The sequence below is a fragment of the Plectropomus leopardus genome, chromosome 8, assembly GCF_008729295.1.
Source record: "Plectropomus leopardus isolate mb chromosome 8, YSFRI_Pleo_2.0, whole genome shotgun sequence".
NCBI lineage: Eukaryota > Metazoa > Chordata > Actinopteri > Perciformes > Serranidae > Plectropomus > Plectropomus leopardus.
In genome coordinates this window covers 33,887,642-33,903,578 of record NC_056470.1, presented here as the reverse complement: position 1 = coordinate 33,903,578, position 15,937 = coordinate 33,887,642, and the positions used below count along the sequence as shown (strand labels likewise).

The 15,937-nt window shown below is 35.8% G+C and overlaps 1 protein-coding gene across 1 annotated transcript; it reads right to left on the bottom strand.

The window, feature by feature from the left end:
• Positions 1–6,735: 6,735 nt before the first annotated feature.
• Positions 6,736–15,568, bottom strand: commd7 (COMM domain containing 7). The gene is made up of 9 exons (XM_042492286.1): positions 15,424–15,568; positions 14,098–14,149; positions 13,735–13,839; positions 12,962–13,018; positions 12,737–12,774; positions 11,805–11,895; positions 8,701–8,750; positions 8,530–8,578; positions 6,736–6,873 (listed from the first exon to the last, which is right to left on the bottom strand). Exons 1-9 carry the CDS (start codon positions 15,502–15,504, stop codon positions 6,797–6,799), a joined length of 600 nt encoding a protein of 199 aa, XP_042348220.1. The 5' UTR covers positions 15,505–15,568; the 3' UTR covers positions 6,736–6,796.
• Between the last annotated feature and the right edge of the window lie 369 nt (positions 15,569–15,937).

Genomic DNA, 15,937 nt, shown 5'->3' with positions numbered 1-15,937 from the left:
TTACCTGCTGATAACAGCTATTTGCAATAGAAAAAAAACAATTCTGATTTTCTAATGTGTAGTTTTTTTAATTATCAATTTGATTTGAGGGTTTTACACATAATGTCACTTAGTTTTATATTTGCCTTCCAAATGGACAGTGTAAATTTTACAGGTTAAAAATGTTGCAATTACAGCAGTTTAAAAATGTTGGATTTACAGGTTGTTGTGTAAAGTTGTTTACATGTACGCTGTATTTTTTACAGACTAATTCAGGCAAGCACGGTTGCCTTTTTTCCATAAAAACAATTTTTTTTTCTTTTTTTTTTTTATAATGCATCTGTAATATTAACTTAAACCTGTCAAAACATCTAGAAAAAAGCCATAACAAAGCAGACTGAGCTTTGGTGCTTTAACAATAAACTAAAATTCAAAATCAGAAAAAACACAATTGAGAGAAACACGGGAGATCTTAACACTTTTCCTGTGTGGATGAGAACATGCAATAACATGTCAGGTCACACGATGAGAGGAAGGAGCATGAGCTGAGAGGAGGAGGAGGAGGAGGAGGAGGAGGAGGAGAAGCCAGACTCAGGAGAAAGTGGAAGAATGTGAAAGTAAAGATAAAATTAACACAATGGGGGAATCCCTGAGAATCACAGTGAAAACAAGAGTTTAGTTACTAAAGTTTCAAACTGAAAAAAAAATCATGACTGAGAAAGGCAGTTTTGAGAAGGGGGGATATTTGCTCAATAAGTGGTTGTAGTATCGTAGAGAAAGTACAGGTGTGTGAACTTCAGGGCACTGATGATGAGCGCAGTCTGACCACAAAAAAAGTCCCCTCTCTGCTCCATTTCGGCTCTAATCTGACACGAGCAAAGATAAAGGGCAGCTGAGGATGCAATAAAATACAAAACAGGTAGATCACTTTACAAACAGCCTAGGTAGAAAAGGTGAAGGTGAAAAAAAGCTTGAAACTTGACTGTTTAAAAAACTAAACAAATCTTAAATGTAAGCCCAGCTAGCAAGGAATAATGTTTTGAAGAAAACATTTAGATCTAAAGTTCAAAGAACACTTTAAGGATGTTTTTGTTTTTGTCATTTTAAATGATGTTCCTGTAACATTAAATGCTTACTAAGATGTAAAGTTTTAACTGCAACATTTTGGGGATGTTTTGGTGATGCTGAGACGTATCAGATCACAAAATGTTTGTTTTTTTAATAAAACGTTCCCACAATGTTACATGAGAACAAAGAAACAACATTTTCAAAGCAACATTCAGAACACGTCTTTGAGGACTGAGATAACACAATATTTTTTATGAAAATTTAATGTGATGTGATATGTTAACAATGTAATATATATATATATATATATATATATATATATATATATATATATATATTACATGTATTTAATGTAATGTGGTATGTTAACCAAAAAAAAAGCAATACTAAAACATTGAATAGCTTGCATTGTACAATTCTCAGAACGTTTTTAGAACCAAAAATTGCGAGCTGGGAAGCCCTTTTAACAACAAAAAACCTTTAAAATACCAGCATCTTACTTCGTCTTTCATCTAAATCAGCAGTAACAGAAACTTGACATCCAGACCATGGATGTAAACTGAGAATTGGATACAGTATTGGGGGCACGGTCCCATCCATTTCTATGGTATTGTTTCAGTGGTGCAAGGAGCCAAAAACATTTGACTTGTGTGTGAAATTAGCCAGATCTTCGGCTCTGCTTCTGCATCGTTGGGCCCATTGTTGGATTCCAGTTAGTCACCAGGGACTAACATCCCGTTTAGCCCTCAGCTAAACCGAAGGATTAGTTTGACCCGTGGATGTGTTGAAGACATGGATATAGCATTTAATTCCTATGAAAGCTGCTCAGCGGCACACAAGGACAAAAACGCTCTATTTAAAGGTGTACTCGTCTACTGCACAGCTACTGGCAATAAGAAAGGAGTCTGTCGCCTATTTTTAGCAGGTTTCTCATTTTTAAAACCCTGCATATACGAGCTGATTTTGGTGAAAATTAAAGGGACATTATTAGTGGGGCATCACAGCATGTGGACATAGAAAACCTCCATTAAACTTGTGGTTCTGGCTTTTGGATGGACTGAGATACATGGGTAAAAGAGCTCTTAGATATGGGAATGTCATGTTAACCATAACTCTGCGACGTTGGGAAGTTTAAGGGCGTGTTTCAGGAAGACAACATAATGCTGTGTCGGTTTATAGCCGGATGAGGAAATGGGTGTTTAAACTATCATGCACAGAAAAACAAGGACACCTGCAGTAGATGAAGAATTTGTTTGTTCCGTTCCTCATCAGAATCGGGATCTTTTGCAGAGATTATTTAATCCTACTGGAAAAATGCAATAAAAGTAAAGTAACAGGGTTTTTCTGTCAGGCACAGCCTGTTAGATCATATTCCATACAGTGAGTTTTAGTGTTAGACATAACAAGATTAACCCTTTAAACCTGAGAAAAATGATTTCTTTTAAAAACACAGGAAAAAGGCAATGAGCAACTAAATGAAAAAATACAAGGCACAAGCTAGATTCAGTAATCATTTTTTTAAATATAGTTTTAAAAAATAAAATTATAATTTGCCCTTAAATCCTGATACACCTTCTGGAGTAGAAGGAGGAGCTGATGAGTCTCACAGCCCGGGGAAATAAAGCTGCTCCGTAATCTGGTGGGACAGCAGCAAATACTTGAAATACTATATATATAAAATATTACTTATTTACTCATATTATTACTTACTAGAAAAAATAATAAGAAATTAGTTAAAAGTACAAGAAAATTAGCAAAAAGAATTGTTTAAAAGTTAGAAAAAAGACAATGACCTAGGCAAAGTGCTAAATATAATAAATAATTTTCTAACATAATTTTAAATATGTAATTAGAAATAGTTTTTCCTGTTGCTTTTTAAAAATATTTTTCTAGCCTGGAATTTGTGAAACATTTCTTGCCAAGTCGCTCATTGCCTTTTTGGTTACCATTTGTTGAAAGATATAAAAAATATTTAAAAAAAAAAAAAAAACAAACTAAAAGGCATCTGAAAGTAGTGCAAGAACAAAAAAAACAACAAATTAAAATAGCACATTCAAACGAGTGCACAATTATCAGTCTGTCTGGAAAGAGAACGTGTGATGGAAGAAGGACATGTTAAATACAGTGCTGGGTGCAAAGGTTATATATGGCAGGATGTTGAACTGGATGCTTGACTTCCTGAGGGGAAAAAGCTGTTGCTGAAGTGAAGTCTGGGGTTACAGACACTGATAGATAATGACACGCTGCAGAGTCATGAGTCTGATCATGTTCAAGATAATGATAAATTATGTTTGACAAAATACAAAGAATACTGCAGCAGTTTGAAAGAGAGACAGAAACATTTGTCATTCATGTGATGACACATAAAGCAGTAAATAAAGGGGATCCAGACGTGCAGCTTCAGGCTGTTAGAAACAAACCTCTGTGGTATCTGCAGCTCTCCACAGTAATACAACACCACAGATAACCTGGTGAAAAGTACATTTTATGAGTGCAACTGTTAACATGTTTACATGTTTGTAATTGTCTTACAGTAAAATATTGATATATATCATATGCAGTTTGAGGATATTTGATATAAGAGCTAGATGCTGATGGTTAGTGAGTATAGCTAGCCAAAATTAGTTAATTATCACCAAAAAAAGAACTTAAATTATATTATATATTATAATAATCATCATAGTAGTAATCATATTTATCATTAATGAATAAATGAATAATTTATTTATTCATTGGTGATACTTACCTAATTTTAGCAAGCTATGTTCCCTATTTCTACAGCTGCACAGATCCACATCAGTTTATTTATACTGCCCTCACAAGCTATTTAACCCTGTGAAACCTGATTGGATTGATTTCTTTAAAAAAAAATAAAAAAAATAACATAACATAAGAAAAAAAGTGAGCAACATCACACGAAATGTCCCACAAATTGTGAGAAATTAGCTGAAGGTGACAAGAAAATCATTTCAAAATTTGTTTTTACAAAGGGGGGATCATTATAAGAAAATTATCAAAAAAAGGAAAAAAATGTCCAGAAAGATTATTTTGAGATACTAACTTATTATTATTATTTTTAATTTTCAATATCACTCATTAATTCAAGAAATTAACTCATTATTTTGAAATATTGTTGCATTATTGTACGTCACACTAAATCATTATGACATACGAAGTCTTTATTTCTTTAATGTTTCTAATTATTTTGACCTAATTACTAATGATTATTAATGATTTTGAAAATTTCTTAACTTTGTTTATATTATTTATGTTAACATACAAACACATTATTTTAAGCAATTAACTGATTATTTGACATACTAAGTCATTCGGAGACACTTACTCTTTTTTTTTAGATTATTTAGTTAAAAGTTAAAATGTATTGGCTCCTTTTTATTCTTTTTTTTACCTTCAATATACTTTCCGAGCCAAAATGTCAACTTCAGGATCTACATTTATTAATTTGGCAGACACGCAATAAAATCCACAGCAGATCAAGGAGAAGCCTACGAGTATAAAACGAGATATTTCGTAGGCGGACAGCTGTGAAATGTGCTGAGCGAGTCGTAGAGACATGCAGACACATTACTTCGAAATGAGAGAGTCATTGTTTCCAAAAAGTTTGTCAGAACAAGTAAGAGTCCTGCACTCATATTTTTACCTAAAGTTAAAATGCACTGCGTCAAAATCCAAAGTATCAAAAGTAAAATCATTATTTCTAGTTTCTAATTTTTCTGACCTTATTACCTATTATCTTTGGAAAAAGTATCTCATTATTTTAACATACAAATGCGTTATTTAATAAATGTAATAATTATTTTGAAATACTAAGTCATTTGAAGTCGTTTTTCGAGAAAGTTACTCGTCATAATGACAAATGAGAGTCTTGCATTCATATTTTTTAAAGTTAAAAAGTATTGGCATCAAATTACATCTCAAATTACATTAAGTATCGAAACAGACAAATTTCTCTTTCACTCACTTTTTGGGACAAAATGTCATTTCAAGGATCTACATTTATTAATTCGGCAGACTCCTGCATAAAGCCGCATGCAATAAATTCCCACAAAAGATCAAGGAGAAGCCGTCGAGTGTAAAACGAGATGTGTTGTGCACGGAGAGCAATGAAATGTGCTGAGTAAGTCATAGAGACACGCAGAAAACATCCCCCACGGCCGATAAGTCTCTGATGAGTGATGAGCTAATTATTGCAAAAAAGAAATTCTGAGGAACAAAAGCAAACACTTGTAGACACTCGAACATCTGAGACACTCAAACCTCCGAAATCTGTCTCGAGGTTAATACGTATCAGTGTTTGGTATTTATCACGATCAAGGCTTTTATCGACATTTATTAGTGGAGGTGTAATGCATCTATCTACTGTACTGAAGTGCATATTTCAGGTACTTGTCATTTAAGTATTGCAATATTATGCAACTTTATACTTCTACTCCACCACATTTACAAGTAAATACTGTACTTTTTACTGCACCACATTTATCTGACAGCTTTAGATACTTTACAGATGACAGTTTTTCATCCTGTCAGGAGAAAAAAACTGTATCTCAAGATGTAATGATGATGAATGTTTGTGATAAGCTAAAGGAAGGAAGGAAGTGTTTCCTTCATGTGTTGAGAAAACTCCTCTACTTTAAAGATGAATAAACTCTTTTAAAAAAACATCCTGGATCAGCTGGAAAATGCAGTTACTTTTCATATTAGTACTTTTATAAATAAATAAATAAAATAAAACAGTAAAGTTATAAGAAAAGAACCTGAAAATTAGTGATAAAAAAGTTTTTTTTTTTTAAAAATCATACATATACTGCAACACAATTTTACCGATAATCATAAATATAGTTTTCTGGACATTTTTTCCTTTTTAAAGATCGTTTTAAAATGAATTTATTCTCTTGGTCTGTTTTAAAAAACTTATTTTCAGGTCGTTTTAGTTTCATGTCTTCCCAGTGTTTTGCTTCTGGTCTTTTTTCATTGTTTTCAAAAGAAATCAAACTGATCTGCTCAAGTTTTAAAGGTTTAAATGTCTATGTTGCTTTTTAAAGGGCTGCTTATTTTATTTATCTTTCATCTATTAGAGCTGCTTATTAACATTTTGTCAAATGTTTAACAGAGCACAGTTATGCTTTGGCTGTAAAAAGCCACCACGCTCTATCATGACTGTGTAAATGAACTGTTTTTATGGAATATTCTTTGAAATCAGATCATTATTCATTCAAAGAAACAACATCAGGACTGAACGTGATCAAACAGGTCTCTGAGGTTACATTAACTTTCTCTGCATAGTTTACAGTTTCTTTTTCTGGATCCAGATGCCAAATTTCCCCCACAGGGCTCGCGCAGGTTTCATCCTTGTGACAGCCGAAGAGAAAGTATCGACGAAACGCCAGACTTGATTCACAGCAAGGTTCTCAGAAAAAAAAAAACACTATAAAGTGTTTTCTTCTATTCTCATGTTTATTGGTAGATTTCAGTAGAAATGTCGGCGGTAAATAAAAATTTGTTTGTGTTTGAGCTTCAGTCACTGGGGAGATGTTTTGTGTCTGTGCCACACACAGACACAAAACATGACGTAATACATACCACACACTGCCCTGCAGCACACACACGCACGCACGCACGCACGCACGCACACGCACGCACGCACGCACGCACGCACGCACGCACGCACACACACACACACACACACACACACACACACACACACACACACACACACACACACACACACTCAGCTGAAACACTCCATGCTGGCCTTGGCTCTCTCCATCTCATGTAGGAAGTTGTAAAACTGTGGGAGCGTCAACTCTGAAAGAGATGAGGGAAGAAAAACAGGAAACAGTTAGTAGATAAAACAGTCTGAGTACTAATCTATGATACAAGATAAAAAAAAAAAAAGTTAGTTTTACTGCTCCCTTTCACACTTTGCTATAAACAGCACAGTTTTGATCCACAGCTTCATGACAATCCTTTTTTATTTGCCGTTGTAAAAAACTGGTCTGGTGGCTTTAACGGAAAAATGAGAATGAATAAAGAGTTTGAAATGTCTGCTTTGCTGCAAATATACCAGAGAAGCACTGAGTGATCATGACCAGATGACGAAAACATCAGATTTTAATTTGATGGGCCTTTATTTTGATTTTTTTTTTAAAGTCTTCTTACAACTCTAACAGCAAATTCATTATAAAGAGTCGGTTCACTCAAACTGAAATTATAATTATCATTACATTTTAAATTTTTTGAAACATGAGTTGTGTTTAGCCACCTATATAGTTGTGGTTTTATCTATTAGAGGTATACTTTGCCGATTTTTAACCAGTTTTGTATCCTGACAAAGTGAGCAGTACGTGTAGATGAAGTGTAGTAAACTCAGAAATCCCTCCACAGAGAAACTTCGCTGGATGACAGAGCACGAGTAATTTGGCTTTCGGGACATTGCTCAATTACAGACTGTACTTATGCATTTTTGTATTTCCTGCAATGCACGCCGCCGCCATGGAGACATAAAGTATGGAAGTAGACCAAGATCAAACTCTCTGAAACACGAACCAAACTCAGATCAAACGGTAAAACTAGGCAGCGCTGATCAAATACATGTTCAAATATATCTTTATTTGATTTTTTGTTTAAATGTATTAAGGTATGTATAAGGGTTGATGTATTTAGTAGATGCGTTTTTTTCTTTTTAGATGTATTTATTTACGATTACGATAACGATAATGATTATGATGATTATCATTATTATTATTGTTACATGTTTTGTCTACGTTTTTCCTTTAACCAGATGTTACTGCAAACACTCCTGGAGTGTGTAAAGGCAAAAAGGCAAAAGTTCACATTAGTAAAAACTCTGCCAATACAGGATTTAATAAATATGATTTTTCAGCTGCAGGGGATCATGAAAAGAGACTCTGAACACCTGTTTGAGCAGTTAGAGGCACAAAAACAACTCATGTTGATCTCCCTTTTAAGCTCCCAGACAGTCTTTTTTCTGCCCCGCTAGACTTTTCTTTTGTAATGTATTTTTAATTATTGGTGCTCAAGAGTTAAAAAACAAAACATCTGTAAAACTTTTTTTAAAAGAAGCAACAGAAGTCTCCAAACATCAGAAGAATGTGAAAGTAAAATAAAATCTTCTTATTTTCTCTCCTCTGCTCCTTCAAACTGTGAATTCCTGCAGCGAAAAACATCTCTCTGCTTGTGTTAAGCAACACAGCAGCACATATTTACATTTCAGCACAATAAAAAGCGAACCTGCAGACCTCATTTACTTCTGGAAATGCTTTCAAATATTTGAACAGCTACAGCTCTGCATGATATCTCCTGCTTCCAGGATACACCTCCTCACTTGCAGCACAGAAAAAAGAATCGATCTACCGTATTGTGCACATGAGAGGTTGTTGCTGAACTGAAATTAATGATGTGAACGATTGCAATCAGTGCTGTTTGGTGTCAGTCGCTCACCCATGTAGACGTTTTCAGTGGAATTCCCCTTTCTGACCACCAGCTTTAACTGTAAGAGGACAACAAAACTGTTTTCTACAAAACTGAACAAACAAGGGTAACTCTGTGTGTGTGTGTGTGTGTGTGTGTGTGTGTGTGTGTGTGTGTGTGTGTGTGGGCAGAGCTTTATACCTGCAGAAAGATGTTTCCCACTTTCTGTACTTCACTGGTGCCAACAGTCACTGTGGAGGTTAGAAAAAACACCATGACACTTAAGTTTTTTTTTACACAGAAACTAAACAATGTGCACGCTCCAGTGTGTGATTTTAGACATCATGCCGGCATCGTTGGACCAAAAGAGGGATAACAGGAGTGATGTTTAACACAACAGCCTTGGCTAAGACATAGGCCTCAGTATGGATTAATAAAACAAAACAATGAGATAACATGGCAATAATGATCATTTACCGTTTCTGTTATTTGGCAGCTGATCTCGGTCTCTGCTTAAAGGTTACGAAGCTGCCACGCGTCATTGTTTTCCCAATTTGTGATCATTTTCAGCCACTGTTCTTGTACTTTTTAAATCCCCCGTGGTGGGTCGCATGAATAGCATGTTGCCAAAATGTCACACCCGCAATGCGCAAGATACTGTCCTGCCAGCTGAGAAAAATTCTGCCGCTCCATTTCGTAACTGTACCTTTTACAGAAAACAGCGAGGTAGAAAAAACAAGTAAAATTCATGTCTTCAAGAGGTAACGTAAAAGGGGCCTTTACCTGTGCATGAAGGCAAATTTTCACATTTGTGGATGGTAAACTTTTTGTAAATTCATAAATGTCTTTTAAATGTAAAACCAACACAAAAAAAAAAAAACAGAGTCAGCTTATGTTCTCTGAAAATGTTAAATATTTCTACAACTCTTTTTAAGCAAATTATATACATTCAGAATTGTACAAGATGCTTCTAATTGCTATATCGTAGGCGACTGGCTGAAGACGTCTCTTGGATGAGCAGTGAAACTTCTTCAATAAACTCAAGCAGGTCCAGCTGCCGACGTTATACACTTAGAGTTACGATGACCTGGATGACTGATGTAGCAGCGGCTCAGTACACCAAATTCTATATTATTTTTTATATTAACTTGTAAGTGAGTGCCACAAACTTTTAAATGTTTTTAAATAAGGACAATGGGTTCGAGAGCAACAGATCAGCAAAATACTTCGCATAATTTAGCCACGTTTAGGTAGCGGGTGAGGCTCACGATCATATCTCAATTAAAAAATGCTAAAAAAAAAAAAATCCCACGGTGAACTAACAGTCTTAAAAAAGTAGGAAATATGTGACCAACAAACACAAAACACACAAAAATGCTCTGACCTGCACACTACAGCTGAATTTTGGCTCAGGTTTACAATGACAGCACAAACATCTCGCTGTTTAAAATAACATAAACTCTAAAAATGAAAAACAGTAGCTGAAAACCGATGCAATGTATGTGTGTGGAAAAGCTTTTTTTGACAGTGGGTCCCTTTAATACTCCGAGCAACACTCCCCTAAACTGTGGACTCTGCCTGGTGTATTACTAAGTGTTCACAGTGCACCAGGAAGTCGGACCGGTATTACTCAGCATTCTCCGTGTCTCGATCGCAGGCGACACACGCTGCAGTCAGTCCCTGAGGGCCACATTCTTCACCAACAATAGTATAAGATGGCCAGTTTGAATATCAACCTGTGAGACAATAAGTGGCCATAATGACTCTCGCACTGATCAAGTCTCCACAGATGTCCGACTGGATTCATCCGCCTCAGTGGGGACATGCAGAGACACATTCTGTTTGACCCTCTGAAGCTGTTTGCATGTCAATAACAGCACAGTCAAGCAAACTACAGCCGAGTGCAGCACGTACAGGCACTCCCCGTCCATAAGCTGCAGCAAAGTTTCCTTTAATATGAAGAGCAGCTCGACAAAAGCTCAACACAAAGCGAATGACTCGGCTGCTCAGCGTATTAGCATCTCTATTACCTGCGAGTCTTAAGGAGTCATTAGGGTTGTATGAATAAACAATGAGGCCTGATAGAGAGCCGTCAGCTGAGGTCTTCAAATGAGCCAGAACAAAGAATTAGAGGACATGAGCTATGCTAATGGCCATGTTAGAGCAGAGCCAGCGGGTTCATGAATATGTGCTGGATGTTTGGGAAGGAGAGACAACTGCAGAGCTCTGCATGTGCGCAGAAATAGACTTTGAACGGATAGTTTGGATTTTTTTCATGGAGTTGCCTGGGGTGCTTATTCATAGACACTACATTAAAACAGTATATGTCAAATTGTTTCAGATATGTTACGAAAAGGATCATTTTTCAGTGTTTTAAAAGGAATTGTATAACTGTACTACTGTATAATTTGAAAAATGATTAAAAAAATAAAAATTTGAAAAATGAAGATGTCAGCAGGCATGCCCCCACTTTGGAGAAGCAGACAGGAGTCCAATACAAAAGCTAAGCAATGCACTGCTGTGGATACAGTTCAGCAACAAAAAGTATTTTATCCATAAAAAAACCCAATATAAGTTTAAATGTACGCTATTTTGAGAGTATTTTCATTGTTTTACGTTGCCTGTTCTGGTGGGAAAGCTATTAACCATTTCAATTTTTTTTAATTTGATTTTATTTAGCACATATTAAAAATGACAATGTTGTGCATTTTAAGAAAAGGAGACATGCAGGGAAAACCCCCAAAAAACTGATTGTTAGTGACAAAGTTCTCCATCTATGGTCTGGTCAAAGCCACCAGACTCCACTGACAAAAAAACTAATTTAACCTCGCTGAATACGGGAGCTGCCGTTCGACCGCTGCCTCGAACATTTGGTTATTTGGTGTAATTGTGTGACTTTAATGAATCTTAACTAACATTTTTAAATACCAAAGTCACACAATAACACAAAAACAGAGCTCATCATGGCAGTGGTAGACCAGCAGCTCCTGTGTTCGCTGATGTTAAATCACAGTTTTACGGCTTCATTTTCCTGCTGGAAATCACTGTCTGACATTATGATGAAACTGTGAAAATACTTGTTATATGGCATACATTTGATCTGATGGATTTTTTTCGGTGGCTTAATTAGTACATTGCTTAGCCTGCTTCTTCAAACTCGGCTCGTGCTGACTGACACCTACTGCGTGTAATACATTAACTATAAATAAGTACTTCTTACAACTCCACTTCAAAAAAAATACTGACCTTTAATTGAACCTATGATTTTTTCAAGAGCTAAAATTCGTGGTTTTGCTTCGTCTTACCTCCAAATTTCCACTCCATGTCGACCAGCTGGTTGACCATCAGAGTTTGTGTCATGGCGAGTCTGGACAGCGCGGCGTAGTGCTCCCCCCACTGCAACAAACACAACAAAGACTCCCGAGCTCGAAATAATGACATCTGGCTTCATAAAAAGGCATTTTGTGCAACTTTTAAAGATGATTATAAACAATGAATTTAAGGGTTGTTTTCTCAAAAGGATCTATTGGATTGTCAATTGTATTTTTTCCATTAGAGAGAAGTTTGTGAATGTTTTTGGCACTTTTTTTTTAATCCTCTAACATGGAGTTGTAATATAACTACCTTCATTTAAAACACTGTATTTTAGTGCAAATTCAAGGCACTTATATTTTGTATAAGTAAGTCATTATATGCTACATTATAGAAGATCTACAGGTAAATATTTTGCTTTTTACTACATTTTTCTGAAAGCTTTAGTTACTTTTTCAGATCAAACATTTTTATTCCCTTCTTTTAACCATCATGTCTTTACCAATGAATAAATGCTGAATGTTTGTGATTAATTCTCCTCTTTCTTAAGCTAAATAAACTCGAACAGCAAACAAGCAAACGTGATGATCTTATGGAAAATGATGCACTGCTGTAGATTAAATTACCCAGCAGGATATAAATGAGTTACAATGACAACAACCTGAAATATCTACAGCAGGAAAATGACACATACACATTATTGCAGTTGGAATATTCACCATATAGTAGTAAAACTGTCATTTTACTGCACAATGAATACTTTTACTTTTCACACATTAAGTACAGTCTGCAGATTACATAATATTATTTCACTGAGGTTTCAAATGCAGGACTTTAACTTGTAACAGAGTATTTTTAGGATCTAAATACTTCTTCTGCCACAGTAGCTGTCTTACTGATGTCCTCAGATCATAGTGAAAGTTACCTGCTGTGAAAAGTGAGCCGCCTTGTCTTCGTTCAGTCCTGAGGAATCCACAGACAAACCAGATTCAGTTTCACGTGTAAAACATTTTCAATAATGATTAGAAGCGTGAGAATTAGCTTCCTTCATACCATGACATGCCGTCATGAGAGGAAACTATCCAGCAGCTATCCTTAACCACCTGTTTTAAAACTGACCCAGTTAATGGCGAAGGATTCGGATGCGTACCTAACGTCACGAGGTCCTCTCTGATCTGCTCGGCTGTCAGGTTTTTCTTCAGGGCGCCTGAGGAGAGAGCAGACAGAATCTCCGTCACTGACACAGAAACCTTCCTGCAGCTGCAGCCCATCTGTCACTTCATCGCCCAACTTTCATGACCGTCAAGTTGAGTATCGTGGGAAAATTACAAAAGTGGTGCATTCAAACATGAAATGTCTAAAGAACAGATACTATCGGCAGCAAAAGTTGCAGAGGTGATTATTTAGAACTTATAGTTCAGTTTTAAATTGTATATTGTTGTATTTTTCAGCTGTTTTTATTTTTTATTTTTCGTTTTCAGTTCAGTTTTTATATTCAGTGAGTTGACAGAGTGAGTTTGCTCATTTTAGGTTAGTTTTTATTACTTACAGTGTTTAGTTTTAGCTTAGCTTTTATTTGTTTCAGCATTAGTTTTTTTTGTTTTTTTTACCATAATTCAGAGGGTCTTTGCCATCAGGGCCCCTCTGCTTTGCAAAGACCTGCCTGAGGAGATATGGCGGGCAGAATCAGTGACTTAAATCACTTTTTAAAACCCATTTTTGTCCGCTCGCTTTGATATAATGTCATTTTATGTCCTTTTTACCTCGTTTGCACTAACCTACAATTATCTCACAATGATAAAATTATGTAAGAGGACACGCTGAGACTTATTTCTGCACCAGCAGGAGGACACAAACAATTCTGTGTGTGTTTTTCGTGTGTGTGTGTGTGTGTGTGTGTGTGTGTGTGTGTGTGTTTCCCACCTTGTGGCACCAGCAGGACGCTCTTCATCAGGTTCCTCAGAGGACCGGCACTCATCCCATGTTCCCCTGCAAACTCACCGAGCTGCTGCATGAACCTCTCCGTCTACACACACGCATGCACGCACACACACACACACACACACACACACACGTATTCATTTGCACACACATACAATAGGACAGGCGATGTTTTTCCTCGGTTCAGTTATCATGGCTAATCACTGAGTCCAAAGTCCCATTAACATAAAAATTGTGTGTATGTGTGTATGTGTGTGTTTGTGTGTGTGTGTGTGTGTGTGTGTGTGTGTGTGTGTGTGTGTGTGTGTGTATCTCTGGGTGTGTGTATGCGTGCGCATGCTCACTCTTTAGGCTCCAGCAGGAACTGGAACAGAATTTCAGTCAAGCGAAAAAATTGCTGCACAAAACAAAAACATGAAAATCCTGGTTAATATCTGAAGCCGTTTTTGGGAAAAATCGACTTCAATCAGTTTTTTATATCAAGAAAAGCAGCTTTATCAACAACTATACAGATATCACTTCATGATGATGTGTTGATTTTTTTAATTATTATTTTTTATTTATCGTAGCCCGACACTATAAAAACAAAAACTATCATTGGATTTTCAAATTTCCTTTGTGGGCCGAAGGCCTCCATCAGAAAACACATAAACAAATCTGAGCTTAAAATAGTGATAGTTTATCAGAACTCATTCTACTTCTCGTTTAAAATTTTGCCAAAAAACCCAATATTTTCAATAACACAACAAGCGTGAAAAAGGCATCTTTTAACTTTCAAACATCAAAGTTCTTAAAATACAATAACAAATTTATGATGGAGTGAAGGTCAGGCATTTTTGTGAGCCTCGGGGAGGGATAAAAAACAAGCAAAAAAATTAAATGAAAATAAAATAAATAAACAAATCCCAGCTTAAAATAATGATAATTCATCAAAACTTTATTCACTCATCATTTTTATAATGTTGCCAAAAATAAACCGTCTTCTGTAACTAACAAGCATGCACAACAAGAGTGAACATGGCTTCTTTCAACTCCAGGAGTTTGTCTTAACTTTTAACTTTCAAACGCCGACGTTTTTAAAATATAATAACTAACTGATATCAGAGGGAGGGTCATGCATTTTCCACCAATTGCTCAGGGAGGCTAAATGAAAAATATTTGTAGATTCAGGGAGGGTAAAAAAAAACATGCTAAGAAAATACATAAATTAATTTAAATAAATAAGTAAATAAAAAAATAAAATGAAATAAAAGAAAAGAAAAGAAAAGAAAAAAAAGAAAAGAAAAGAAAAAAGAAAAGAAAAGAAAAAAAGAAAAAAAAGAGAAAAGAAAAAAACATATGAAGCCATCCCCCAGCCGCCCCCTCCTCTGTTAAATAAACAACAGTCCCTAAAGGCTCACAGTATCTGCACCTCAGTCTGCAGTCACGTGATTCACATGAGCGCTCATCTTCTGTGTTTACTGTTTGCTCAACGACACAAATCTCGTACATTCATAACCGCGCAACCTTTTTTATTCAACGCAAAAGCATCTAAAGCTGTAAAGCTTTTCACAAACACGCTGGGAGGAGAGTGAAAGCTCAGAGACGAGCTGAGCTCAGATCCTTTAGCTAACGAAACTGCTGCTCTCTGCTTTATTTTCTGCTCCTCTCGGTGAAAAACGCTGTTTTTACCTGTTCGTTGAGTTTGTTGAGGTTCTGAAAGTCGGTGCTGACAGAATCCGGTAAAACATCTTTGGTGAAGTGAAGCTGCATCTTTTTAAAAGTGTTTTTTATCCGAAAAAACGTCAAAGCTGCTCGGCTCTGTATCAGAGTCCAGTTCCGGGTTTTTCCAGTACGCATGCGTAGCAGAGTGGCAGAGGAAATTAAAGCTGATTTTTTTTAAACCATGAAAATGCGGTTTAGACGGCAAATGATCAGCGAAAACTGTTAGTATATGAATATTATATATATATATAATTGTGTATCTATGTCAATGGTAAAATATTTTATTCAATTTTTTTTGTATTTTATTTTATCTAAATTGATGATTTTTAAAACTAAATTTATTTTTTATTAGCTGTTTCTCAGCACTCAAGTCACTTTTTTTCAATCTCTTGCTTTTGACTCTTGAGATACTGTAACTTGTGCATTTCCCTTTGGAATTTATAATGTCCTATTTTATCTTATCTAAAATTAGCCTAAAAAG

Coding starts and splice junctions, on each gene's coding strand:
- commd7 (XM_042492286.1), bottom strand. CDS start 15,504: ATGCAGCTTCACTTCACCAAAGATGTTTTACCGGATTCTGTCAGCACC. Junction 8,751..11,804: donor CATGGAGTGGAAATTTGGAG/GTAAGACGAAGC, acceptor TAACCTCCACAG/TGACTGTTGGCACCAGTGAA. Junction 6,874..8,529: donor CACTGAAAACGTCTACATGG/GTGAGCGACTGA, acceptor CATCTCTTTCAG/AGTTGACGCTCCCACAGTTT.